Source organism: Bolinopsis microptera, chromosome 5 (genome assembly GCF_026151205.1).
Source record: "Bolinopsis microptera isolate Bmic1 chromosome 5, MBARI_Bmic_1.0, whole genome shotgun sequence".
Lineage (NCBI taxonomy): Eukaryota > Metazoa > Ctenophora > Tentaculata > Lobata > Bolinopsidae > Bolinopsis > Bolinopsis microptera.
The window spans coordinates 3,943,277-3,967,563 of NC_087076.1; the positions used below are offsets into that span (position 1 = coordinate 3,943,277).

Sequence of the window (24,287 nt, forward strand, 5' to 3'; positions counted from 1 at the left end):
GTAAGGGTAACCACTTCATATTTCGATATACATTTACTGATGGTTCCTGCCAATGAACATCCAGAGCAATTTTTGCTACTTTCTTGTATAATATATCAAGAGAATTAAGTTTGGTTTTGGCAGCCCTACACCATATTAAATCTAGGTAGTCAAATTAGGGGAGCATAAGAGCATTTACAAACATTTTTCTATATTTCAGTGGAAGAAGATTTTTCGACCTGTAGCTGTATAATGCCCCTATTCTTTTAGCAATTTTTGATTTCACATAATCAATATATGGTCTTGAAAGTTCAATAAATTGTCTATCATGAGACCTAAATATTTTTGAGATTTAGTTTCTTTCATAAAAAGGCATTCTTTTTCCAAATCCAGAGGGATTGACAACGTTTCCAGATTAGTATTATATTATGATTAATATTATATTATGATTAATGTACAGCTGGCACCGACTACTATGTTGTTGTTGTTGTTGTAATTTAATCGTGTGATAGCACTTTTATTCCTATCGCTGACTTATTGTGTTATTTATTGATCCCACTTGTCTATTCTTGAGTTTTAACAAAATATACTCTATAGTCTAGATGTTGTTGATCCTATTACACGCAATTCTTCATCATGCTGTGGCTGACACAAATGTTGCTTCTGAGATCAACACCTTCGGATTGAAACTCCTGCAACACGTCCCACCTGATGAAAACATAATGATATCCCCGTTTTCTATTTGCACTGCAGTCGCTATGCTCAATGTTGGTACTTCTGGTGAAACTAAGAAACAGATTGACTCTGCTTTTGGCTGGTCTGATTCTACAGATTTATCAGGTCAATACAAGGACTTTCTGACTAAAGTTGAAGGATCTGAAAAAGACAAGTTTACCCTTTCATCGAATAACCGTCTGTACATCGACAACACATTCACCCCTCTGCAAAGTTATTCTAATGAGCTTACTACTAACTTTGGTGCTGAGGTTGAAGCTGTTAACTTCAGTAATGGTGATAATTCAGCAACTGTTGAACAAATAAACACATGGGTTGAAGAAAAAACGAATGATAAAATCAAGAAACTTTTCTCTAATATCGGCAGTAATGTCCGAGCTATCTTGATAAACACCATCTACTTCAAGGCAGCATGGGTAGACCCATTCAACGACGTCATAACTCAGGATGCATTCTACCTTGATGAAGAATATGCAATAAAAACAGATACTATGCATCTGGAAGAGAGTCTGCCATATTTTGAAAACAATGACATTGAACTTGTTAAACTGCCTTACGCTAGTGAAGGATCACAGAGAGTGAGTATGGTGATAATCAAACCCAAAACGCGAGCAGGTCTAAGTAGTCTTGAAAAGAAGATTGGGTACCAGTTCTCTGAGGTTTCTTCTTGGGTGAGCAGTGTTGAGTACGCATTGTTAGATCTCTCAATGCCAAAATTCCAATTTGAATCTGGAGTTGACAAGCTGAAAGAAATTCTCATTGAAGATTTTCAGGTTTTAGATGTGTTTGATGAAAATAAAGCTGATCTTTCTGGAGTTAGCTCTACTGAAGATTTATTTGTTTCTTTCATTACTCACAAGTCCTTCATATCAGTGAATGAAAATGGTACTGAAGCTGCTGCTGCTACAGCTATTGGTATGAGTGCAACATCCGTAGAAATAAAACCCATACCACGCGAAGTGCTGGTGAACCAGCCGTTTATGTTTTTGATCTACGACGAAAGTAACGAGGTTGTTCTGTTTGTTGGTCGGATGGTACATCCTGACTCTGAGAAGGATTCTGACAAGTATCTTGAAAGTAGGTACATTAGTTCGGGTAGTTCTAGTAGCGCCAAGTTTGCTGGCCAGAGCTTGCTGATCTGTGTTGTGGCGATAGTATTGCAATAAATAAATGAACATGTTTAGATATTTATAAATTCAGTTATAGTTGGTACTTACTTAACAAATATTAAATTCAATGCTTAAGTTAATTAAGTAATACATTTTCTAAAGGTTTAGAATCATTAGTCAGATACACGGTAACCGTGAGTATTTTTATTCTTAATTTACCATATAATTAGTATTTTTTAGTTAATTTTCAGTGTATAATACAAGGATATAATAGTTGGAAGTTTTGTATTAATTATTAATATTCAAATTGTACATCCAATTTATAGTTTAATAACCACAGAAATTTCAAAACTATTTAGAGGCTTTTGGGCAATTTAGTCTTAGTTAAGAACCTTCTTGTATTATTTGACAATAGAAGAGTGCAAAATGATTGTGACAATTATTTTGATCCATAATGTTTACTATGTCATCATGATTAGAAATGAACTATCTTATGTACTGTATTTTATATTTTGTAAATAATGGTAGATTTGGCAATTAAAATTGTTGTTACGTAATACATATTATAATGCTAACTGAAAACATGTGTCTTGTTCTATGAAAAGCACCGCTAGATCATAATATTATCTATTCAGCAGGATAATTTAATTGGTGAGTTTCTTCTTCCGACAGAGTGCTGTTATAAACAAACTTTGAAGTATGTTAACAAATTAGCTTACTTGAAAATAAAATTCATTTGATGTAACGTTATTATAGAATATTGCATTACATAATTATATTATATTAAGATTAATGTACATTTGGCACCGACTACTATGTTATCTGTTCCTGTTTGAAAATTTGTAAAAATATGATTTCATTTAGGTATATGTTTTTTTTTAGGTATATGTTTTTCTCAAACTGGAAGGCTCTCCTTCTGTCGAAGGTATCGATTTAGATACACTAATCGCGTGGTAGCACTTTTTATTTGTATCACTGACTTATTGTGTTATTCATTGATCCCACTTGTCTATTCTTGAGTTTTAACAAAATATACTCTATAGTCTAGATGTTGTTGATCCTATTACACACACTTCTTCATCATACTGTGGCTGACACGCATGTTGCTTCTGAGATCAACACCTTCGGATTGAAACTCCTGCAACACGTCCCACCTGATGAAAACATAATGATATCCCCGTTTTCTATTTGCACTGCAGTCGCTATGCTCAATGCTGGTACTTCTGGTGAAACTAAGAAACAGATTGACTCTGCTTTTGGCTGGTCTGATTCTACAGATTTATCAGGTCAATACAAGGACTTTCTTACTAAAGTTGAGGGATCTGAAAAAGACAAGTTTACCCTTTCATCGAACAACCGTCTGTACATCGACAACACATTCACCCCTCTGCAAAGTTATTCTAATGAGCTTACTACTAACTTTGGTGCTGAGGTTGAAGCTGTTAACTTCAGTAATGGCGATAATTCAGCAACTGTTGAACAAATAAACACATGGGTTGAAGAAAAAACGAATGAGAAAATCCAGAAACTTTTCTCTGATATCGACGGCGGAGTCCGAGCTATCTTGATAAACACCATCTACTTCAAGGCAGCATGGGTAGACCCATTTAACGAAGTCATAACTCAGGATGCATTCTACCTTGATGAAGAATATGCAATAAAAACAGATACTATGCATCTGGAAGAGAGTCTGCCATATTTTGAAAACAATGACATTGAACTTGTTAAACTGCCTTACGCTAGTGAAGGATCACAGAGAGTGAGTATGGTGATAATCAAACCCAAAACGCGAGCAGGTCTAAGTAGTCTTGAAAAGAAGATTGGGTACCAGTTCTCTGAGGTTTCTTCTTGGATGAGCAGTGTTGAGTACATATTGTTGGATCTCTCAATGCCAAAATTCCAATTTGAATCTGGAGTTGACAAGCTGAAAGAAATTCTCATTGAAGATTTTCAGGTCTTAGATGTGTTTGATGAAAATAAAGCTGATCTTTCTGGAGTAAGCTCTACTGAAGATCTATTTGTTTCCTTCATCAAACACAAGTCCTTTATATCAGTGAATGAAAATGGTACTGAAGCTGCTGCTGCCACAGCTATTGGTATAAGTCTAACATCCGTAGAAATAAAACCAATACCACGTGAAGTGCTGGTGAACCAGCCGTTTATGTTTTTGATCTACGACGAAAGTAACGAGGTTGTTCTGTTTGTTGGTCGGATGGTACATCCTGACTCTGAGAAAGATTCTGACAAGTATCTTGAAAGTAGGTACATTAGTTCGGGTAGTTCTAGTAGCGCCAAGTTTGCTGGCCAGAGCTTACTGCTCTGTATTATTGTGGCGATGGTATGGATTGCATAATATGCTGTAATCCAGATTATTGTATATATTTCCTTTCAGTTTAGCTTTAGATTTAGAGCAAATTTACGACCTTTGAAGATTCTAAGCTTTAAAGCCGTCGGATTCAGAATTTTTTAGATTTTGTGTTTATTTATTTGTGTATATATTAGTGAACAATTTAGATATATTTCTATTGAGAATTCGTTTGATTGACTTGATTTCGACCAAAAATATAATAATTTAACCCAATTTTAATCTCAAAGCTTGTAAATGTACGTCATTTAATGATATAGGTCACGGTAACAATTCCATATAAACTTTATGCCGTTTTTGGACTTTACTCTACAAGTCACAAGAAAACATATTCATCATGGCTATTAAGAAAATTGTTCAAGGTACACATAATATATCACAAACACGAAAATCAAGTCGCACTGGTGTTTATATAGTTCTTCCTTTTTTAAGTTATCTAAATGGCTGAAACTTTGGGGTATATTGCTTGAGAGGCAACTCCGCACATGTTCTGCTTGTTTCTGGCCAGTCTGAAGTACCCACCCATCCCCCATTTGTCACCCCAGCTGTTCCTTACAATCCAGTAATCCTGGCCCTTCTCAGAGCCATATCCGACCACCACCACTGCGTGATCAATCCTGGAGGTGATGCAGAAGGGATCTGAGTAAATTCCACTGGAGTAGAACTGAAGGGAGCGTTCTCCTGCATCTATCCCCACACTTATCGGTCCAACGATTCCAACTGCAGCTTTCAGGTCCTTCTCACTGTACTTCTTAATGTTAACAAAGCTGTCCACGTGAGCCACAGCCTTGCTGTAGTCAGCCTGGCATGTTCCTTGTGACTGACTGTAGCTAGGGTAGTCAGCTGCTGGTTCTAATCCTGCAGTGTCTTTAAGGTAGTTGAAGACATTCTCCGGAGTTCCCCCGTCACAGCCGTAGTTAGCCCACTGTCCACTACAATCCACCACCTGCTGCACTGACAGTGGTTGGTATTTCCCAGTGATAATTGCCAGCATGCTCTCTACAACAGAGACCGCAGAGAAAGCGTAGCAGGACCCACAGTTTCCTTGACTCACCACCGGACCCACCACCTTACCTCCCTTTCTCCAGTCCTTACTTGCGGGTGCCTGCTGACCTAGCGGAGCTGTGAACTCTTCCACATCTTCAGGACTGCTTCCGGGCATGGTCGCTGGCATGTTCGTCTTCATTGCTTTGAACTCCTCGTTTGTTAGATCTCCAAACTGATTCATCTTCAGTTCAACTCCAGGATGTTTCTTGTTGTATTCCTGAATGAACTTCATGTTGTCCTCCCAAATAGCCTGTCTCAGTCCTACCTCTCGGGGACCATGCTGGTACGGACACACTGTTCAGTGCTTCCCAATCCTGGAACGAACTTGTTGCTGCTCCGCTAATAAGGAGGATGAGAAAATAGCCGGTGACCATCATAATATCCTGTTGGATAATGTTAGGTTAAAAGTCGTACAATTTTTATTTGGTCGATTTGTACAATTGTCAATTATACACTGACAGTACACATCCAGGACTTGGAGGTCTCAGAAACAGTGTCAATATTTGAAATATAATATACAAAGTTTAAACAGTATCAAAAGAACACGAATAGAACAAGTTAATAAAAGCGACATAACAATTCTCCAGTTTTACCTCAAATACTCATCCAACTTAAACCCAAACCTCTATTAGTTTACCTTCCCCTGACACATCAAGTGAAAACTCTCCTCAGAAATAACCCCATCTCAGGGCGATGGAGTTCTGACACCTGAACTCACATACCCCCGATGCAACTCCCCTAATATTGTGACTGCCACTTAACCAAGTTTTCCGTCCTAATAAAATGAAGCCCAAACCTCTATTGTTCCTCTGGAATCACACCTGGGACAATTCAATTACAACCTCATCAGCTCATGTTAACCACGTCTAATCTCTCTAAACTAGTTAGCTTAACATACGCTGGTTCACATTTTAACTTTTCTCTTCCTTAAAGTAACACAATTCATTAATCTTTCATTTCGCATAAATCACACCCAAACTCGTTTAGTTTCAGCTGTCAGACCTTTTCTCTTCAACTTTGATATAGAACCAGGTGCAGAACAAAGCCTTCTCAGCCCTAGATTCTGATTTCATTATCAAAAAAGAAATAACTAGCTCACTTAAAAGGCGTACAATAGTTATTCAACCTTAATTAATAGAAATCACTTCAACAGGCAAATATCCAAGCAAAATCTTGAAATAAGAAAAGGTTTCAATTTAAAATTGTTAAAATCTTACATCTTACAAAAGAAAGAAATAAGAACATAGAGTACAATTTGATGGGACGAAGCGGATAATAACCGTTTGTCAGTATAAAGTTACACAGTAGTACTGTACTAAATTCTTTCACCTGACTTCAAGTCATGTGAAAGCATTTATTCAAGCTAACTTGATAAAAGATACCGAAAAATTTTATTTGCAACATATTTTTGCCAAGATTTTATCATAAGTCAGTTTTTTAACCTTCCACCTCGTACTTTGAACATCAGTCTAGAACTTTAAGTCTAATATTTGAAAGATGCTGGTTACACTCTTACTACTACTTTACGTGTTACTAGGAAGATGACCTGCAAACCTGAAGTCACTGTACCTCGGCTGGAGGGGGATATGAAGAGCTTGTATGGGTTAACTGTGACTGAAGTCAAGGAGCTGCAAAGTTACGACGATGCAATGTTTACCTTCAACACTCATGGTATGTTATTATCTTAACAATTATCTATGCGGAACTTGTTATCTAATTCTGATTATTATTGGTAGATAAGCGAGAACTCGTCTCCTTTTTAATTTAGTAGTAGAAAAGCATGATACACATATTACGTCAGCAATTCTGTGCCCTCTTCAGACCTCACTCCGCCTAACTAATTGTGGTAACACTATTATATTAGCATATTAGTATTTCGGTCAATTTCGAACCCTATCCTCTCTCCTTAAGATGCTGACGTAATATATTATGAAGCCTCCCATACTAAGATAGAGTTAAATAAAATAGAGCGGAAAAGATTTAGACTTACCCTCTCCCCGAGGATAGAAAACGAAAGATACATAGCAAAATACTACAACCCTCTTTACACAACGGAGGATATCCTGAGTAAGATACTGGAAGTTTTGGTGCACTTGAAGAAGTTGAACGTGCCCCGGCCTGTGCCACAACTTAGTGGGAACATGTTATCTCGCGTAGGTTAAACTGTGTGTATTAATATTGATTTATTATATTTGTCTGGGAACACAAGCACAACCTACATTTTCTGATGTGAACTTGTGAACTTGACTTGTATAGTTGTCTATATTTAGTCGTTATCTTGGGAACAATTTCTTGAAGAAGTTATGCTAATCAGAATTTTATTTTAGGACAATTGTATATATTATTAAGATCTATAATATTGTGTTGTGTTGATATTGCCATAACAATTTCCAATTACCACCTATTCAAGTTTTCAAATTATGCTGACTTCATCCACTGAACTTACACGGTGGTACGTTTATCCCAGGTCCCTGCACAATGTTATCTATTTCATATCCTCAGATAGAAGACGAAAAGAACCAAGGATTAGCTGGTTATCTGGTAGTTTACAACTATATTTCAGGGATATCACTTTGCTCCCAAACCAAAGATCCTTCCTTCTGGAGAAAATTGGGTGCATAATTTTTGTATTAATAAAAGTACAATTGATTGCACACTGTGTGGTAACCAACTTTTTCTAGCCGATTAATTGATCTAAATGAGGAAGAGATAATATATCAATGTTTTAAAAGTAACGGATGTCTTCCACCAGGTAAAATGGTTGCGGAGATATCAGAAAGAATGTCCGAAGTAGAGTGTGAGAACTATGTCCGTCATCACAATTGGGACCCACTTAATGCTCACAAAACATTAGAAGAAGTTCGGAAATACTTCCCTGGAGACAGAATACCAAATGTCAATGTGAGTTATTCAGACCTAGTAGTAGAAGTAGTATTGTGAGTTTACATGTTCGAGTTGGTCAAATGTTCCTGCGGTTTTACTCAATGTTCCGGTGGCGTAGCATTGGGATTAGTGACCGTTTGCCACAGTGAAGGGGACTTCACTGGGTCACTTAGCCTTTTGAAAAACAGAAATGTTTATATCCAAAAGCACTAGGGTAAAGGGTTCAAGCCCCTACCAGGAATGTCGAGTTTTTTGTTCGGACGTTGAAGCCGCCCTAAGTATTGTGAGTTGGAGGAGGATAGCGCATAAGAGGGTTACAATAATAATTCCTTATGTACCTGTGATCTGTCAAAGCTAAGGGATCGAGTTTACAATTTAAAATTCCGCCTTGATGAGTTTTCTTACAGGTTGATTCTGTCATTGCATCTTTAAAGACAATTGAGACCGATCTGAAGGACATTCCTAAGCGTTTGCAACATACCGATGTTAACGAGTATAATATCATCCTTGGTGAAGATGATGAAATGTGGATCATTGATTTCAACGATCTGATACTTTCTTACAGAGTCTTTGATCTGGGACATTTTATTGGTTACATGACTTGTGCTCAACATTGCAATTTGAAGGTTAGTAATAAATGTGATTAACAACTATGAGGATTAGTGCTGGAGAGTATGATCAAGTTTAGTAAAGCGATATATTATGATGTTTCGCTAATAGATAATACCCTTCCCATTCTTTTGATATACGATATTCTCTTCGGCCTAAAAAAGAAGTACAGTTTCTGTATTGTTGTAAGTCACCTGTTGTGTCACGCCAGCTAGAAGCTGCACAACCACCCTGATTTAACTCTGTGAAATGTGGTATCAGCTTGAGAACTGTTTTTATTCTTCAGACTGGTGGATATGTGTTTGAAGGGTACAGCTCCGTTATAAAGCTATCAGATAAAGAACTCAACATGCTGTACGATGTAGTGATCGCTAGATTCACTCTGAGCGTATCTATTGGGTGTCAAACAATCCTCTCTGGTGGCGCTAACGATTATGTGAAAAAGTGTGTGGACAATAATATTGTTTATCTTCAGAAACTCACCAACTTTGGCCGTGAAACCTTTAATAAAGTGGTTATTGGAATTTAGTTGCTCTGGGCCTTGTATTTATTAAATACTTTTCAAACTTTATAGAGTGCAGCGATTATAACGTATAAAATGATCATCTAATAAACTATTGCCCCCCGTCTGTACAATCTGATGGGGGAACCAAACACAATAATGCACAGTGAACTGTACCTACAATTACTTAGGCATGTTTAAATAACAAATTTATCAAACAAATTTATGAAACAAATTTATGAAACATATGATTTTTATGTATGATGTTTATACACACCCGTTAATTAGAAGATAGATTATTAAATTATTTCAACTTAATTTCATAATTATTGTGTTTTATTACTATCTGGCAATTCTATCTGAATTTTTATTAACTATTTCATATTATGTAGTAAGTAAACAAACACTATTACTATATACTAGTGTTTGTACAGATGTATGTTTTTAATAACCGAAAGTACCTCTTAGAGGCAAAATAATCTACATATCATCAACGTAAGGCGCGAAACGTTTTCTGTATGCAAACAAGGCCTTTTTTCGCGCGCGCGTAGCTTCACCGACCGGCCGGCCAGCCTAAATTATTCCAATCCATTGCCACGCTCCATATGCCACGCTACTGCACTGGTGAACCATGACCGATCCAGATCATGTATCGAAATTATTACACTTACCCAGAATATAAAATACCTTTCGGCTGGACTGTAAAACAATGCAGGCCCTGAGGCCCTTGCTTCTCTAAGAGCCGTAGTGGCCATAAGTGCCAGAGAATGAATTCGTTGATAGCGACTTGACGAACGGATTCACTTCTTCAGAGTTCGGCTGCATGCTGAATCCGAAAATTGTTAACGGAGTAGTCTTAAGATTTAATTAAATGTTATGTGATATTCGGCTGATGTTAATTTGGGACCTCTTCAGAGTTTAGTCTAGTAAGTATGAAAACTAGTAAGCCATGAAAACTGGAATAAGCACAGAAACAGTCACGATAATGATATTAAAACTGATCTGAACATAAAAGAAATTTAAGTCTGGCATTTAAGAAAACTTAATGCTTAAACAGCGAATCCTTATTTTTCTAGAAAATATGCATTTTACAGTTGTACAAAGTGAAACAAAATTGTGTATGGAGCAATTTTACCTGGGGACCCCAGGCTATAATGTTCATAAACAGGCGGAGATTAGGCGGAATGACAGGCTGAGCGTCGCCCAGTAAGGAGCAATTCTGATGTAAATGATAATATTTAAATGGGTCGTTAAAGCTTACATATATTCTATTCGCTCTTTATCTACTGTGTTCAAACGATCAGCACATTTTAGGTACTATACAGAACAATGAACATGGTCGGTAAAAGAGTAAACACGCAGGCTAAACTTTTCTGCTATGAGATCCAGATCAACAGACTTCAGACGTTGTAGCAAAATTTCAGGTATAAATTACACTTTTTGGGTTTACGTATATATTATTCAAGTGGAATTCAGCGTGATCTCCTCCAACATTCCACACAGAAGTTCCAAATTCCTCTTTAAAACTTCAAATTAAATTACACTCAACATCTACCCCAAATTCTACAGTCCACAGAATTCTATCAATACGCGACGATCAATAATTGGAGAATACTATTAGACTAAAATTTTGTTCCCCGTTTTTTACTCACAGAAATTGGTCTTGGCTCAAATTGAATATCAGCAATTTTGTAGGCGAAGGAAATTTGACATTATATCTAACGTTTCACTGCATTTACACGAGAATCACTATTACATGTATTGTACACTATTAGTATGTATTTTAATTTGGTGTAAGTGGTGGCCGTTGTATTTTATAAACCGTTTTTAACGAGTTTTTTTACGATGCAGAATTTTGTGAGGAGATTTAGGCAGAATGAACTGTAGCTCATATTTTGTTATTTAAGCTGCTCTACGAGCACACACGCTAGCTAGTTAGTTTTTAGATAGTTAAGAGTATTAGTTAGTGTAAATTAGTATCCTGATGGGGGTGATGCAACGTCAATTAATGTCAGTATTCCATAAAAACCCCAAACTGACATTGACATTAATTGACATTAATTGACATTAATTGACATTAATTGACATTAATTGACATTAATTTGTCTTGAAATTTGAGATTATCATTATTCGATAAATATTCAAGATATTTACGTCTATATAAGTTAGACCGGTTCAAAAAAACAAAATGTCCTTGAATAATTATGAGTGTGTTCTTACCTGTTGATCCTTAGGTTCAAAGACCACCAAAAAAATTTCAGCTTCCAACTCTTCCATCTTCGGTCCCCACCGGCCACGCCCATATTTTATTGGTTTCTTATACAGGTAAAATATCTAGAATCGGCTTTTTTAGTATGAAGGAGTAATGTTAGCTGTTTAAGATTCGTTATTCAAATATAAATGTCATGAAGGCATTTCGTTTAATGTGGGTTTTAAGTTCTGATGATGTTGAGAACCACGCCCTTGGATGGCCACGCCCATTTAAAAAAAAATTAAAAACCGTATTATTTTAGTTTTATTGTTTAATGATCTGAATTTTTCACATTTCCATATGTGATAGTCGTGAATAAATTGATGATATAAACGTTCTAAAGTGCTAAAAATATGGTAGAACTGCATAATCTCTGGTCGAAAAATATCGTGTCAATTTATGTCAGTATTCCAAAATTTTGCAAAACTGACATTGACATTAATTGACATTAATTGACATTAATTGACATTAATTGACATTAATTGACATTAATTGACGTTGCATCACCCCCATCCTGATTCCTGTATCAGTCAGGATCTGTTAGCACACAAAAGTGTCAGTTTTTGCGAAGCAGGTCTGACTTTCATATATATTCTTATAGTGATAGACTTTATCATATAAATTTATTTTGAACTTAGTAAAAATTGCAGGGAATAAAGAGAAATTTAAGATTTCATGTCTATTCTTATATTCACGTATATTAAATACAATAATTATATTGTTATGTATCATATGATTTTGTAAACATTGGCCGGTGTACCAAAAACCGGTCCCCAAACAAAACAAACACATACTCTTTCTGCCATAAAAACGAAAATTAAACAGTTTGTCAAACTTACAATTACATTGTCAAACAAACCTTTATATTAGTAATTATACTTTTCTTTATGAAGAAACGATGAAAAATTATGTCCATTTTTAGCTACAATTACAACAAAAAAGACATGCCACACTAAACCAAGTTCTGTTGCTTAGAATCGGTGAATTATCAGTTATCACCGACAATTTACTGGGAAAAAAAATCAGCAATCAACTATAGGAGTAGCATGATTGAGATCCTTCATTTCTACATTATTATTTAATCTCTGACTGTGTAGAGTACTCTTGTTCATAGCTTGTGTGTGCATTGTTCCCAGACTTGACACGTGCGAATTTTGACGCACTTTCATTATAAATGAAAGGCACTTTAGTAGGCACTGATCATTGATATGCCTGAGTTCTACTTTGAATTGAGATGCTTTGAAAGCATAGATTATAGGATTAACCGCGCTGTGAAGTCCCAGGATCAGGAGAGCAAAATTCTGAAGGTAGAGTTGGGTAGATATTGGTAACCCGTCAATGAGATGCAGCAGCCTGAGTAGGACCCAGACGAAGTAGACGGTGAAGCAGGCAATGTAAGCACACAGCACCGTTAGTAACGTGACTGTAACTCTGTTATCCTTCCTCCTCATCCTCCGAACCCGCCACGAGATCACGCACACTGACACTATGATTACGAACGAAGGCAGGTAGAGCGACAAAATGTCTGTAGTAACCAGAAAGGTGGTGTTATTAACAGCCAGTTCCGTGTTGATAGATGCCATGGCTGCTCCAATGAAATACTCGTAATCCTCATTCATCAGGTACGGAGAGATGGCCACCAGTAAGCTCAGTAACCAACAGGCAGCGATGATGATGACCGCGTACGACTTGTTAATTCTGGTGCGGTAGAAGTGGGGCGCCAACACAGCTACCATCCGTTCCAGGGAGATGACAGAGAGATTTAGGATGCTGCTCATTCGGGCTGTGATGTAAGTGAACCCCCAGATCTGGGTCCATCTGTCGGATATTTCTATGATGTGTCCTTCGCATTGCGACCAAATCTGAGACAATTTGTTATTAGGATTAAAATTGCCCATAGTGTCCATCGAGACTCGAGAGACAGCTCACATTATTTCGCTCGCCTAAAATATCATGTGCGACTTGGGTTTCACGGTTTTGCAACCGAACAAAACGGTTTTACAAAAACTCTAACCCCATTCCTCAATCCGCAACCATGACCCTTAACATGAACATAACCTCGAAGCTAACTGTAAACTTAGCCCCAACCCTAAACAATCGAATCTATGATTTACTAGCCTGTCACGTAACCAAAATGTTTTTGCATAAGGACACGTTCATTTGAGTTTGAGGATATTGGTAAACAAAAATGATAGCGTTTTTGACGATAGTGGCTTAATTTTGACATATATTAACCTAGCACGTTCAGAAGTTCTGAACATTAGCCACGTAACCCATACTCCCATATGCACTGCTCAGAAAGAAAATCTATTGTTGTTAGGCACTATGTGCGATAGGTGTATTTTAGTTTAGGTACATATTATTATTTAAGAATTGGATTATATTGAAATTTAGAATAACTTTAATCTTAATATGTAATCACGTTATAATCCTAATGAAGTAATTGCTCAGTAGTATTTATATAGTTTATATGTTGTTTGTTGTAAATTATCATGAATCATCTTCACCTCAAATTGTACCGTTTAGATTCCATATAGTTTCAGCACCTCAAATCATATAAGTTCTCATTTCCCAGCAAATAGTTTCATACCTGTCATTAAGTTCTGTAGACGCATTTCACTTCAACCAATAAGCTTCACTCAATTAATTAGCGATCCTATCAGGCCTATTTCATTTATTCACGTGACACACCATCCCATTTATAATCTTCCGCTTTAGTTCACCTTGTTGAAAGAGTTTGTCACCATTAGTCTGATTACTCCTAAACTCATTCCTCTTTCATGTCACATGACCATTCCTCACAAGTTTTAGATTCACGAGTCATGATACAGTTTTGAAGATTTAGTTCTGTGGATTACCATTTTAATAAGTTTATATTTTTCATTCTCTTCCGCAAAACTCTTTATTTAAAGTCTTTTATTTTGTAAAACCTACCACTAAGTCGAGCAGCTAGGTACACTAAGTGTGTGCTACATTTTGGTGCTGCGACCAGGATTTTCGTTTGACCTGGTTAGCTGCTAGACATCATTCCTTGTTGAATTTCGAAATAGCACAGAATTACGAATTACGTACTTGTGTTTATTTTTTTGGATTTCATATTAATCTAGAATCTCGAATCACTTTTATTTATTTCTTTAATTTAATATTACGCTTAAACCCTAGAATTCCTTACTGAATAACTTCTGTACCGAATTTATCGAATATTTCCCGTTCGAGCCAAGAAAGCAATATTCAAATATTATGGGTGACTTAGGCGGACAATTGAATGCTTTGAATGAGGAGCAGAAGCAAGCTGTTCGAGCTTATGCTACTACACATGCTATTACTGCAGTAGAGACTGCGAAGCTTGACTTTAGGGCTGGAGTTGCAGGGAGTCGTAGGCCGAATACCTTCGATCCATCTATCACTACCATCCAAGCTTACTTTGACATGTATGAGCCCTTTAGATATATAATGTGCATGAACGGACAACAAGCGGTTAACACTTTCTTGACCTATTTGGATTCTAAGTCTCTTAATTTAATAGTGGATCAGGAACTAACCACTGAGGACGATTGGGATACTTTTAAAGCAGAAGTAATTAAAGCACTTAGTACTCCTAGTGTAGCAGTCAAGGCAAGATTTGAGATCAAGAAAGCCACACAGTTTCTTGATGAGACGGTTGCGCAATTTGGTCAAAGGTTACTAGAATTGGGCAAAATTGGGTACAATGTAAACCAACTTGCTGCCAGAGATTCGATTTTAAAGGACGCATTATCTGCAGGAGTTCTAAGAGATGATCTGAGTATGATTCTTATCAACCTCTGTGATAAGACATTTCATGAACTACTGGCTGAGGCAGTTAAACTGGACTCGTCATACCAAGCTAGGCAAACGATCAAAGCTCGTGATAAGGTAGAAGTATCAGTAATGAAAACCGAATTAGATGCTGCAGGAAAGTTTGATCAGGAATATTTCCAAGTCCCTGTTATGTACACGAGTAGAGGAAGACCACAACAACATAACTGGCGTGACTCTAGAAGCTACAATGTGCAATGTTATAATTGTCAAAAGTATGGCCATTTTGCAAGCAGCTGCCATTCTCGAAACAACACATTCACTCCAAACCAGATGGTTCAGGGATCACGAGGCTTATATTATGAGAACTCTTCCATGCGGCCTCATAGATGTTTCATTTGTGGCCAGAATGGACACTATGCTAGAAATTGCGGGTTCCAGGCTGTAGATGATAGTAGCGGTCCTTATCAATATGGGCAGCCAACGAATGAAAACTCACAAAACTTCAGTAGGTCTGATGATTATCGACAACGTTCAGTTCAGCGTGGATATTATCAACCCTATGTACCAAGATATCCACCTTTTCAGAATACAGGTGAGGGTCCTCAATGTGAAAATAGGTCACTTCAAGATAGAAAACATCAGGCTAATAATATAGCACTTGAACACCAGCAATTTAGGGAGCAAGAACATTCTAGAAGGCATGGTTCACAGAATGTAGGAAGCAGAGTAGCAGAAGGACAGGAGCAGTACAATGATCAATGGTCTCCACACGATTTAGTGAATAACGAGAGGAGTGTAGATTGTGGTACCGTCCCGGAGGATGACATTGAAAGGCAAACAATAAATCTTTGTAAAGGTCGCGTGTATCTGAATGTAGACATTAATTCCGTTGGAGTTAAGGCTCTTATTGACACAGGATCCAGCTTGAATCTGATTGGAGAAAAGCTAGTCGAAAAACTTGGACTTAGCAAGCTAGTTACAGAAGGAACTTTCAAATTAGTTGGAGTCACTGGAGCACCACTGCAAACTTCGGGAATTTTACACAATGTACCAGTAATAGTTAAAAATGCCGTGTTAGAATGCGATTTCATAGTGACAAACATGATGAACGAAGCATGCATTCTGGGTCAATCATTCCTTTCACAGCACCACATTATCATTGATTTTCACTCCAAAACGGTGAAAAACAGCATGTTTGTAGCTGACCTTCTAGAAGGAACACCCAGTAACAACACTCTACAAGTTAGTATCACGCAAGACACTGTAGTAACTGGATTAGATGTTTCGGAGTGTGCCGTAAACGATAATGCAACGTTTGACCACATAAAACCACCTGCTGTTTCTCCGAATACTATACACATCGATATGCATTTAGAAATAATCGAGAATAAAGTGAAGAAAATATCATGTTACATTAAAACTCCGGAACATGTAGATCGTGAGAATGTTGCATCAACTGTTCATCAGGAAGAAGTAGGTTAAGAATATCAAAACATGACCAAATCCACACCAACGGTATGCATTAGAGTGCAAAGTGTCACCGTAAACATGTGTATGTTTGCAACTCATGAAGCTTATAGTATAATGCAAGAAGATCAGGAAGATAATACGAGTACTGCAAATGATCTAGAGCAGCAGCATGAAACTTGCACCAAAACGACCAGATTGAGTGAAGATGAACCTATGATGCCACCTAATGTTAATGAGTATGATCTTAATCAGGCTCTTTAACCAAGTCACGGAGACGTTTTATGGTCAACAGTGAGAAGAACATATTAGGAATAATAAGGGCATTTGTACGAAAAATATTATTCCGTAGTAGTGTGTATTTGGTATTCATGCAGGAGTTGAGTCTTCGTCATATACTTATTGATGAATCAACCGAACAGTTGCAATATAATTTACATATTATACTGCAAGTGAGGGTATTAGAATTTCAATTGTGGTACAGTTGATTTTCTTATATGGCAGAGGCGGCCGTTGAGGGCGTCATGAATATCGTTTCAAGAGCTGAGAAGTAAGCAACTTGTCAGCTAATAGTACAGTGAATTGAGGCAATCACTTCACAAAGTTAGATAAGTTCAGTACACAGTGAGTTTCCGCAACAGAAGTTTACATCGAGAGTGCGATGTATTTGATTTCATAGCGAAAAGAATGTTTGTAACGAGAATGATTTACAGTTTGAATAAAGAGTTGTGAAATGTGAACAAGTTTTTATGAGTTAATAGCGCAGGATTCACGGATAATGGATGAAAGTTTATTGCAGGCCGGCAATTATTCTAGTCATTATACCGGATGAGAGCTCGAAAGTGGACGGTTGGAGTATCTAAATTATGAGAGGGGAATAAGATTGGAACTCTTATTAATTTCTCTCTGTTCCACGTAATTTAAGATCTCTACCAGAAGTTAAATAATGAAACGATCATGTGATATGTTTTACAGATGTCAAGCTATGAAATAGGAACCCGCACTCATCGGTTTAGTATTATGTTGTGGAATTGCAACTGGACTGGACAAAATGTTTACAAAGAGATACCACTTTTTAAGCAATGCGGCACTTAAAACCTGTTAAATACAAGCCACCCGCCACTAGCACTGAAGTGCGGTACAATCTGTGTTCAAGAAAACGGGAACTCGATATGACCCTCATTTCACACAATGTAAAGAATACGTGCAAACTGTCGTACATTAGATTTATCCAGTACTTCATCATGTGAAAGTTCGGTACTCACGAAGAAAAGGAACTCAAGGTCAGCAAAACTCAGACTACTTATTTATAATCTAAATAAGTATAGCCATTTCTCTTAAAAAGATGGAAAAAATGGAATAAGAGTCAATGAAGTATAATTCAGTTCAACTTTGCGACTGTATTATACGTGTAGACTCATTATGTTATTTTTTGTTGTTTTTTATTATAATTTATATTTTACGAACCGCTCCTGTATTATACACTAAATATTTGATATCTATTTACTTTAAACTTTTAAAGATATATCGTTACCTTTCTAATTACGTTTTAAGTCCACATGAATGAATCATTGAAACATGGAAATAGGTCGAGGAAGAAGAATCAGTGAAATCCGGAGGATCTGAATGAGAAGGAGAACATGGATTGGCTAAATCATAGCCTAAACGAAAAACGATAGACTTTGGTCGAAAACCTGAACCTGACGGAAGAAGTAAGAACTACTACCTTACTACAACTACACTGCAACTAGGACAACTAGACTGCAACTCGGAGGACATTCAACATAGAACTGTTATTTTGCTAAACTTTGTATTTTTTGAACAACCTGGTCTCCCAAGGGGGAAAGGAGAAGTATAATTGATAGCATGTTTATTATTTTGTTCTGAAGTATTAGTTATATTATAGCTTTAAGGTTGACGAGAAAAGTAGAAAGTTTTGAACGTATTTGTATTTTACCAAAATTTAAGGAGTTATGTTTATCATTAAAGTTATAAGTATTATTAAAGTTATGTTTATTATTAAAGCTCTTTTAATAACGTACCTTTTTAAACTATCCCTAGATGAACTTGAAAAACTTTATCAATAACTGTTTTTGTCTTATCTGGAGTTTGATCTTTGCATAATACGTTTTGTATTTAAGTACCATTTTTCTGGCGATATATTCTCCAGCATAAGCTACTTTTCTGAACATGTTATTTTCTGGGAGGACTTGTTTAAAATGGCTGAGTATAAGTTTTATCTTAAAAACGGTGTTATTAAATTTATTATTATTATCGTCTTTTTATATGGGGAGATGGGAGAGTTGTGCGATAGGTGTATTTTAGTTTAGGTACATATTATTATTTAAGAATTGGATTATATTGAAATTTAGAATAACTTTAATCTTAATATGTAATCACGTTATAATCCTAATGAAGTAATTGCTCAGTAGTATTTATATAGTTTATATGTTGTTTGTTGTAAATTATCATGAATCATCTTCACCTCAAATTGTACCGTTTAGATTCCATATAGCTTCAGCACCTCAAATCATATAAGTTCTCATTTCCCAGCAAATAGTTTCATACCTGTCATTAAGTTCTGTAGACGCATTTCACTTCAACCAATAAGCTTCACTCAATTAATTAGCGATCCTATCAGGCCTATTTCATTTATTCACGTGACACACCATCCCATTTATAATCTTCCGCTTTAGTTCACCTTGTTGAAAGAGTTTGTCACCATTAGTCTGATTACTCCTAAACTCATTCCTCTTTCATGTCACATGACCATTCCTCACAAGTTTTAGATTCACGAGTCATGATACAGTTTTGAAGATTTAGTTCTGTGGATTACCATTTTAATAAGTTTATATTTTTCATTCTCTTCCGCAAAACTCTTTATTTAAAGTCTTTTATTTTGTAAAACCTACCACTAAGTCGAGCAGCTAGGTACACTAAGTGTGTGCTACAACTATAATGGTTCAAATGTCACATTTTGTGTGACTTAGTTAACTGCAGTTGTCTAATTATCATTCCTTGGTCTGAAATATAGTAGATTAGGTCAATCTAACAATTATGATACCACATTGGTTAAAGGGCACGGATCGAACGGTTACAAGGCAATATTTGGGTAACTTTGTCACACTCAGAATACCATACCTCTATTCTACTGTGAAGTGTCCTCAAAAACTTTTAACTCTTTATTTGATGGTTGATCTACCAATCATAGCCCTAAAATATTTTGTTTCGAATAGTTAGCTAATACAGGCACTTGGTTATTAGGAAATGAGGTTAATTCTGTCACAATATATGGAATTTTAAATTTTGGGCGAATTATTTATATAATCTGATTTTGGTCTGAAAGGCGGGAAAACTTTATATGATGACAATGTAGTTGATGCAAGTTAAGATCAGTTGATGTTTACATTGTCACAAAAATGATACGAAATCGTAAATAGGTTAAAAACAATGATTATAGAATGAAATAGTCTCTTATAATAACTCTTATAATAACTGATGTGACAAAGTAAACATGTCTTGCCCCTATTTTGAAGATCTATATATTCTATGACTCTATTAGAATTCAACATTCTTCCAGAAAAAAATCGGTAGAATATTGTCCAGAACATCAGAGCTCAATTTTAGGTTAAATTTGTCAAAGTTACTAAAAATGTGACAAAATTAACTTTTCCTGCCCCAACAATTTCAAGATAGTGTGTAAAAATTAGCATAGGCTGCTTTATTGCCTATATAAATCAATCCAAACTACGAAAAAGATCTGTTAATCTGATGACGATTACCTAACTCTTATAATAACTGATGTGACAAAGTAAACATGTCTTGCCTCTATTTTGAAGATCTATAACTCTATTAGAATTCAACATTCTTTCAGAAACGATTGGTAGAATATTGTCCAGAACATCAGAGCTCAAGTTTAACAATTTTAGATTAATTTGTCAAAGACGCTGAAAATGTGACAAAATTAACTTTCCCTGCCCCAACAATATCAAGATAGTGTGTTAAAATTGGCATAGGATGCTTTATTATCTATATTAATCGATCTAAACTACGAAAAAGATCTGTTAATCTGATGACGATTACCTAACTCTTATAATAATTACTGATGTGACAAAGTAAACATGTCTTGCCCCTATTTTGAAGAGCTATACCTCTATTAGAATACTATGTAACTTTATCATCAATGAACTAGTTATTTTGCCAGCAAGGAGCTAACAGAGTTATAATAATTTTTTTTGTGACGAAATAACCCTATTTTTGACCATGTTGCGGTAGTTTAATTGTGACACTGTTAACATATTACCACCCGATAATGGTTTATGTGACTAGTGCGTGGTACTAGCAGTGTTGTTTGATCCATAGTACATAAAATAAGGGGTTTAAGCTGGTATATCATTATTTGTTCAATTTCACACATGTTCAGATATCATCAAGATTATGTGACAAAGTAAACTTGTTTGTGCCTTCTCTGTTTTAATTCCTTACGACTATATGATATAATAACAATTCCTAGCACTTCCAGGCCATCAAATAAACCTAAACTACTCAGAATTGCTTATCAGGGTGCCCTAAACATTCTTCACATGTTTTCTTAAATGTGTGACGGAGTAAACCTGAGTGCACCATCTAACGAAAAAAGTCGTCAAATATGTACGTAATGGTCATATGTACCCATTCAATCAACTGGACACTCAAAAATCTGGTCAAAAACGGCAGCAAGGGGTCCATATTTACTCCGTCACATGTTTATAGTGTGACAATGTGCCGGCCGTATTTAATCGATATCTTATCACCTGATTAAGATATCGTTAAGTGACAAAGTTAGCCTAGAGGATGAGACGATTATCCTAACCATCAAGGGTTTGTGTAATTTCATAGTGTGACTAAGTCAACTACACTGTGCCTTTTAATAGGGTCACTTATATTTACCAATATCCTCAAACTCAAATGAACGTGTCCATAACTTCTCAGGGAAGCATTTTTATCGTATGAATAAATCGGTGATTCGGAATCAGGGCCTTTTCACAAGATATTACAACAATTTGGGAGCGTCGAGAGACACTTAATTATTAAATTAATCCATTGTCATAACCGTGTAGTGAACACTGAACATGGTGTACACTGTACGCTCTAAGCAGATGTCAGGAGAAAATTGAAATCCACAGTTAACTGGTAACTGTCAGATCAGTGACAACTGTCAGATGTCAAGAGGCAGTTTAATTTATATATTAGCAGTCTAAAAGCTGCACGCTTAGGTTAGGATATTTCTTAAGGAAAGAGTTCACGCGATTTAGCCATTACCCTATCCACACAGGCTTTGCCTGGCCTATACATCAACTTCAATTACTTGCTACTCCAACCCGGCCGATAATGGCAAGGTAACCTAGTAATTAGTATGCAATAAAAGCTTGTACCTGCGGAATAAGGCACGGTCCCATTAGCAGGAAGTCTGCTAAAGCGAGGGAGGCGTAGTAAATTCCGTACATGCCAGCCTCCTTCTTCAGTTTAGCACATATCATCAGCACGAACAAGTTGCCTGAAGGAGAGTACCTGTTAATCACCAGGTGGCCTTGTTGTCTGATCGTTATATCACGTGACTTGGCGAGTATATTGAGGAATAACCTGTTCTGTAAGCCTGACATCTTATCACACCCAAGAGTAATTGTATCTGGTGTGAGAACTACAATTTGTCTGAATTATGAATATCAAATAAAAAATATTTGCAAAACAACGGATCAGTTTTAATTATGTGACCTGTGACACCGACTGCAGCGATGATACAACTGCAGGTTATAATAACATACTCCAGACTCAGCACGAAGGGTGCTGTACCGTTCACACTGCCCATCAGATACCTAAAACATAGTTAAATGGTCAATTAATTCAATTAATTAATCAATTAATTGACTAATTATTTTAGATCTGTAGCTCCGTTCATACTGTACAGCTAAATAATGAGTTATGAACATGTTGAATCATTTAACATATTAGAACTTGCTAGATGCTAGTACTAGAATGTTGTAAGAAATTACAATAACCATTCTTGCCAACTAAACGTATAGTTTTAAAAAAATGCTAAAATTTGTCAAAAATATGCCAAAAGTGCTATTTTTTAGTGGTCATTGAGCACATTTGTCAGAAAACGGCAGAATTGGACTATCGAACTATAAAAGGACTATTAGTATTTATAGTTCTATTTTTAAAAGCTGCTTCTTCAATTCCGAAAATTCCGACAGGATGTTAGTGAAACAAAAAATTTGGCTGCCGTCAAAACTATGAACAATTATCTCAAATAATAAGTATAACCGTGACAATCAATAAAAGTGAACTTGTAGCTTGAAGACGAAAAAATGCAGCTATTTATTTAATGGCGTTACCATTTTGTTACGCCATTGCATTTAACTTTCATCAAATAATACAGAATTATGAAGCAATGAACTTATATAAAAACAATGACAAAGAATATTTAGGATGGGGAAATACTCAGACTAGTTATTATTAGGGCAGGGAGTAAACAGGATTCGACTGTACTATATGATGGGGAAACCATTAACAGCACACGCTCTCTCCGGAGTCTTACTCTGCCCCCAGTAAAAATTATCACAAAAACTAACCGTGACAAGTGATATTGTTGTTGTCTCACATGATAGTGCTAATGAACGACCTACAACATACAATGCTTTTAACGGAAGGTATCGTCCGCGTTGTTGACAGAGAACCAGGAGGTAAGCTAAACCTGGACTTTAAAGTTGGCCCGACTTCTTGTCATGGTCAAGCAACTCCCGTATCGGAATAGTGCTCTAGGCCTAGCTATATCGAGATTTCTATCAAGATGAAATTACGGATTTACTTGATCGGAAAATTAATTAAGATGCGGACAGTTATGAGAGAAATAAGGAATAGGTTTCATAAACCAAACATTTTAGGAGTTTGTAACTGTGATCGTTTTGATTGATCGAGGATTGGCCCGTAGAACCAGACAATGTTTAATTATATTGGTTATTAAAAATCCACACAACATCAAATGTTGTAAAATCAATATTATTATATTTATATGCCAAGCGCTATAATATATGAAAGAAAAAGTCGGCTTGTTGGTTTGTCGTGGATCGGATTATGATTTTGGATTTGTCAAGGATTCTGATTTGTCAAGAATTCCGATCCAACAAATATTTTTTTCAATATCATTGAAAAGTTGAAATATGAAGATATCTTAGGACTCTGAAAGTGAAAGATTAGTTTGACGCACCTAAAAGTTTCTACTCTCTAGCATGTTTTAAATATCAAAATAAAAGTTAACACAATTGGGTCAGCAAAAGTCTCTACGATATATTATTATTCAGGAGCTGAGATAACTATATATTACATAATATTAATATAACACAAATAAAGGACGAATATCCCGGTCGGCACAATTGGGCTCGGAATTTGTTGGTTCTTAAGAATTGGGAGAGGCCCCAAAGTCAGCCCTCTACTATGATAAACTTAGGTAAACAAGTCATTTCGTTAATAACTGACCGGACTACTGGAACAAACAGGGTGGCTAGGAAGTAAATACCC

At 36.2% G+C, this 24,287-nt stretch overlaps 6 protein-coding genes across 6 annotated transcripts in view; 4 read left to right on the plus strand and 2 right to left on the minus strand.

Annotated features, from left to right (window-relative positions):
* Nucleotides 1-550: 550 nt before the first annotated feature.
* LOC134815641 (serine protease inhibitor-like) lies at nucleotides 551-2,427 on the plus strand. The gene has a single exon (XM_063824194.1). The coding sequence runs from the start codon at nucleotides 582-584 to the stop codon at nucleotides 1,878-1,880; it is 1,299 nt and encodes a 432-aa protein (XP_063680264.1). The 5' UTR covers nucleotides 551-581; the 3' UTR covers nucleotides 1,881-2,427.
* Nucleotides 2,428-2,870: 443 nt separating this feature from the next.
* On the plus strand, nucleotides 2,871-4,355 carry LOC134815349 (serine protease inhibitor-like). The gene has a single exon (XM_063823875.1). It carries the CDS (start codon nucleotides 2,872-2,874, stop codon nucleotides 4,174-4,176), a length of 1,305 nt encoding a protein of 434 aa, XP_063679945.1. The 5' UTR covers nucleotide 2,871; the 3' UTR covers nucleotides 4,177-4,355.
* Nucleotides 4,356-4,523: 168 nt separating this feature from the next.
* LOC134815350 (procathepsin L-like) lies at nucleotides 4,524-5,875 on the minus strand. The gene is made up of 2 exons (XM_063823876.1): nucleotides 5,829-5,875; nucleotides 4,524-5,618 (listed from the first exon to the last, which is right to left on the minus strand). Exon 2 carries the CDS (start codon nucleotides 5,465-5,467, stop codon nucleotides 4,625-4,627), a length of 843 nt encoding a protein of 280 aa, XP_063679946.1. The 5' UTR covers nucleotides 5,468-5,618; nucleotides 5,829-5,875; the 3' UTR covers nucleotides 4,524-4,624.
* Nucleotides 5,876-6,776: 901 nt separating this feature from the next.
* On the plus strand, nucleotides 6,777-9,682 carry LOC134815254 (hydroxylysine kinase-like). The gene is made up of 6 exons (XM_063823769.1): nucleotides 6,777-6,906; nucleotides 7,243-7,388; nucleotides 7,738-7,849; nucleotides 7,988-8,136; nucleotides 8,526-8,744; nucleotides 9,014-9,682. The coding sequence occupies exons 1-6, from the start codon at nucleotides 6,777-6,779 to the stop codon at nucleotides 9,254-9,256; spliced, it is 999 nt and encodes a 332-aa protein (XP_063679839.1). The 3' UTR covers nucleotides 9,257-9,682.
* Nucleotides 9,683-10,536: 854 nt separating this feature from the next.
* The window catches only part of LOC134815271 (uncharacterized), a 78,284-nt gene continuing 64,533 nt past the window's right edge, over nucleotides 10,537-24,287 (plus strand). Inside the window, exon 1 of the mRNA XM_063823784.1 lies at nucleotides 10,537-10,653. The gene's annotated coding sequence lies outside the window, so the exon portion shown is untranslated. The remainder of the gene's footprint in view (nucleotides 10,654-24,287) is intronic.
* Nucleotides 12,247-22,582, minus strand: LOC134815272 (somatostatin receptor type 5-like). Its single transcript, XM_063823785.1, has 3 exons — nucleotides 22,482-22,582; nucleotides 22,142-22,263; nucleotides 12,247-13,342 (listed from the first exon to the last, which is right to left on the minus strand). The coding sequence occupies exons 1-3, from the start codon at nucleotides 22,573-22,575 to the stop codon at nucleotides 12,503-12,505; spliced, it is 1,056 nt and encodes a 351-aa protein (XP_063679855.1). The 5' UTR covers nucleotides 22,576-22,582; the 3' UTR covers nucleotides 12,247-12,502.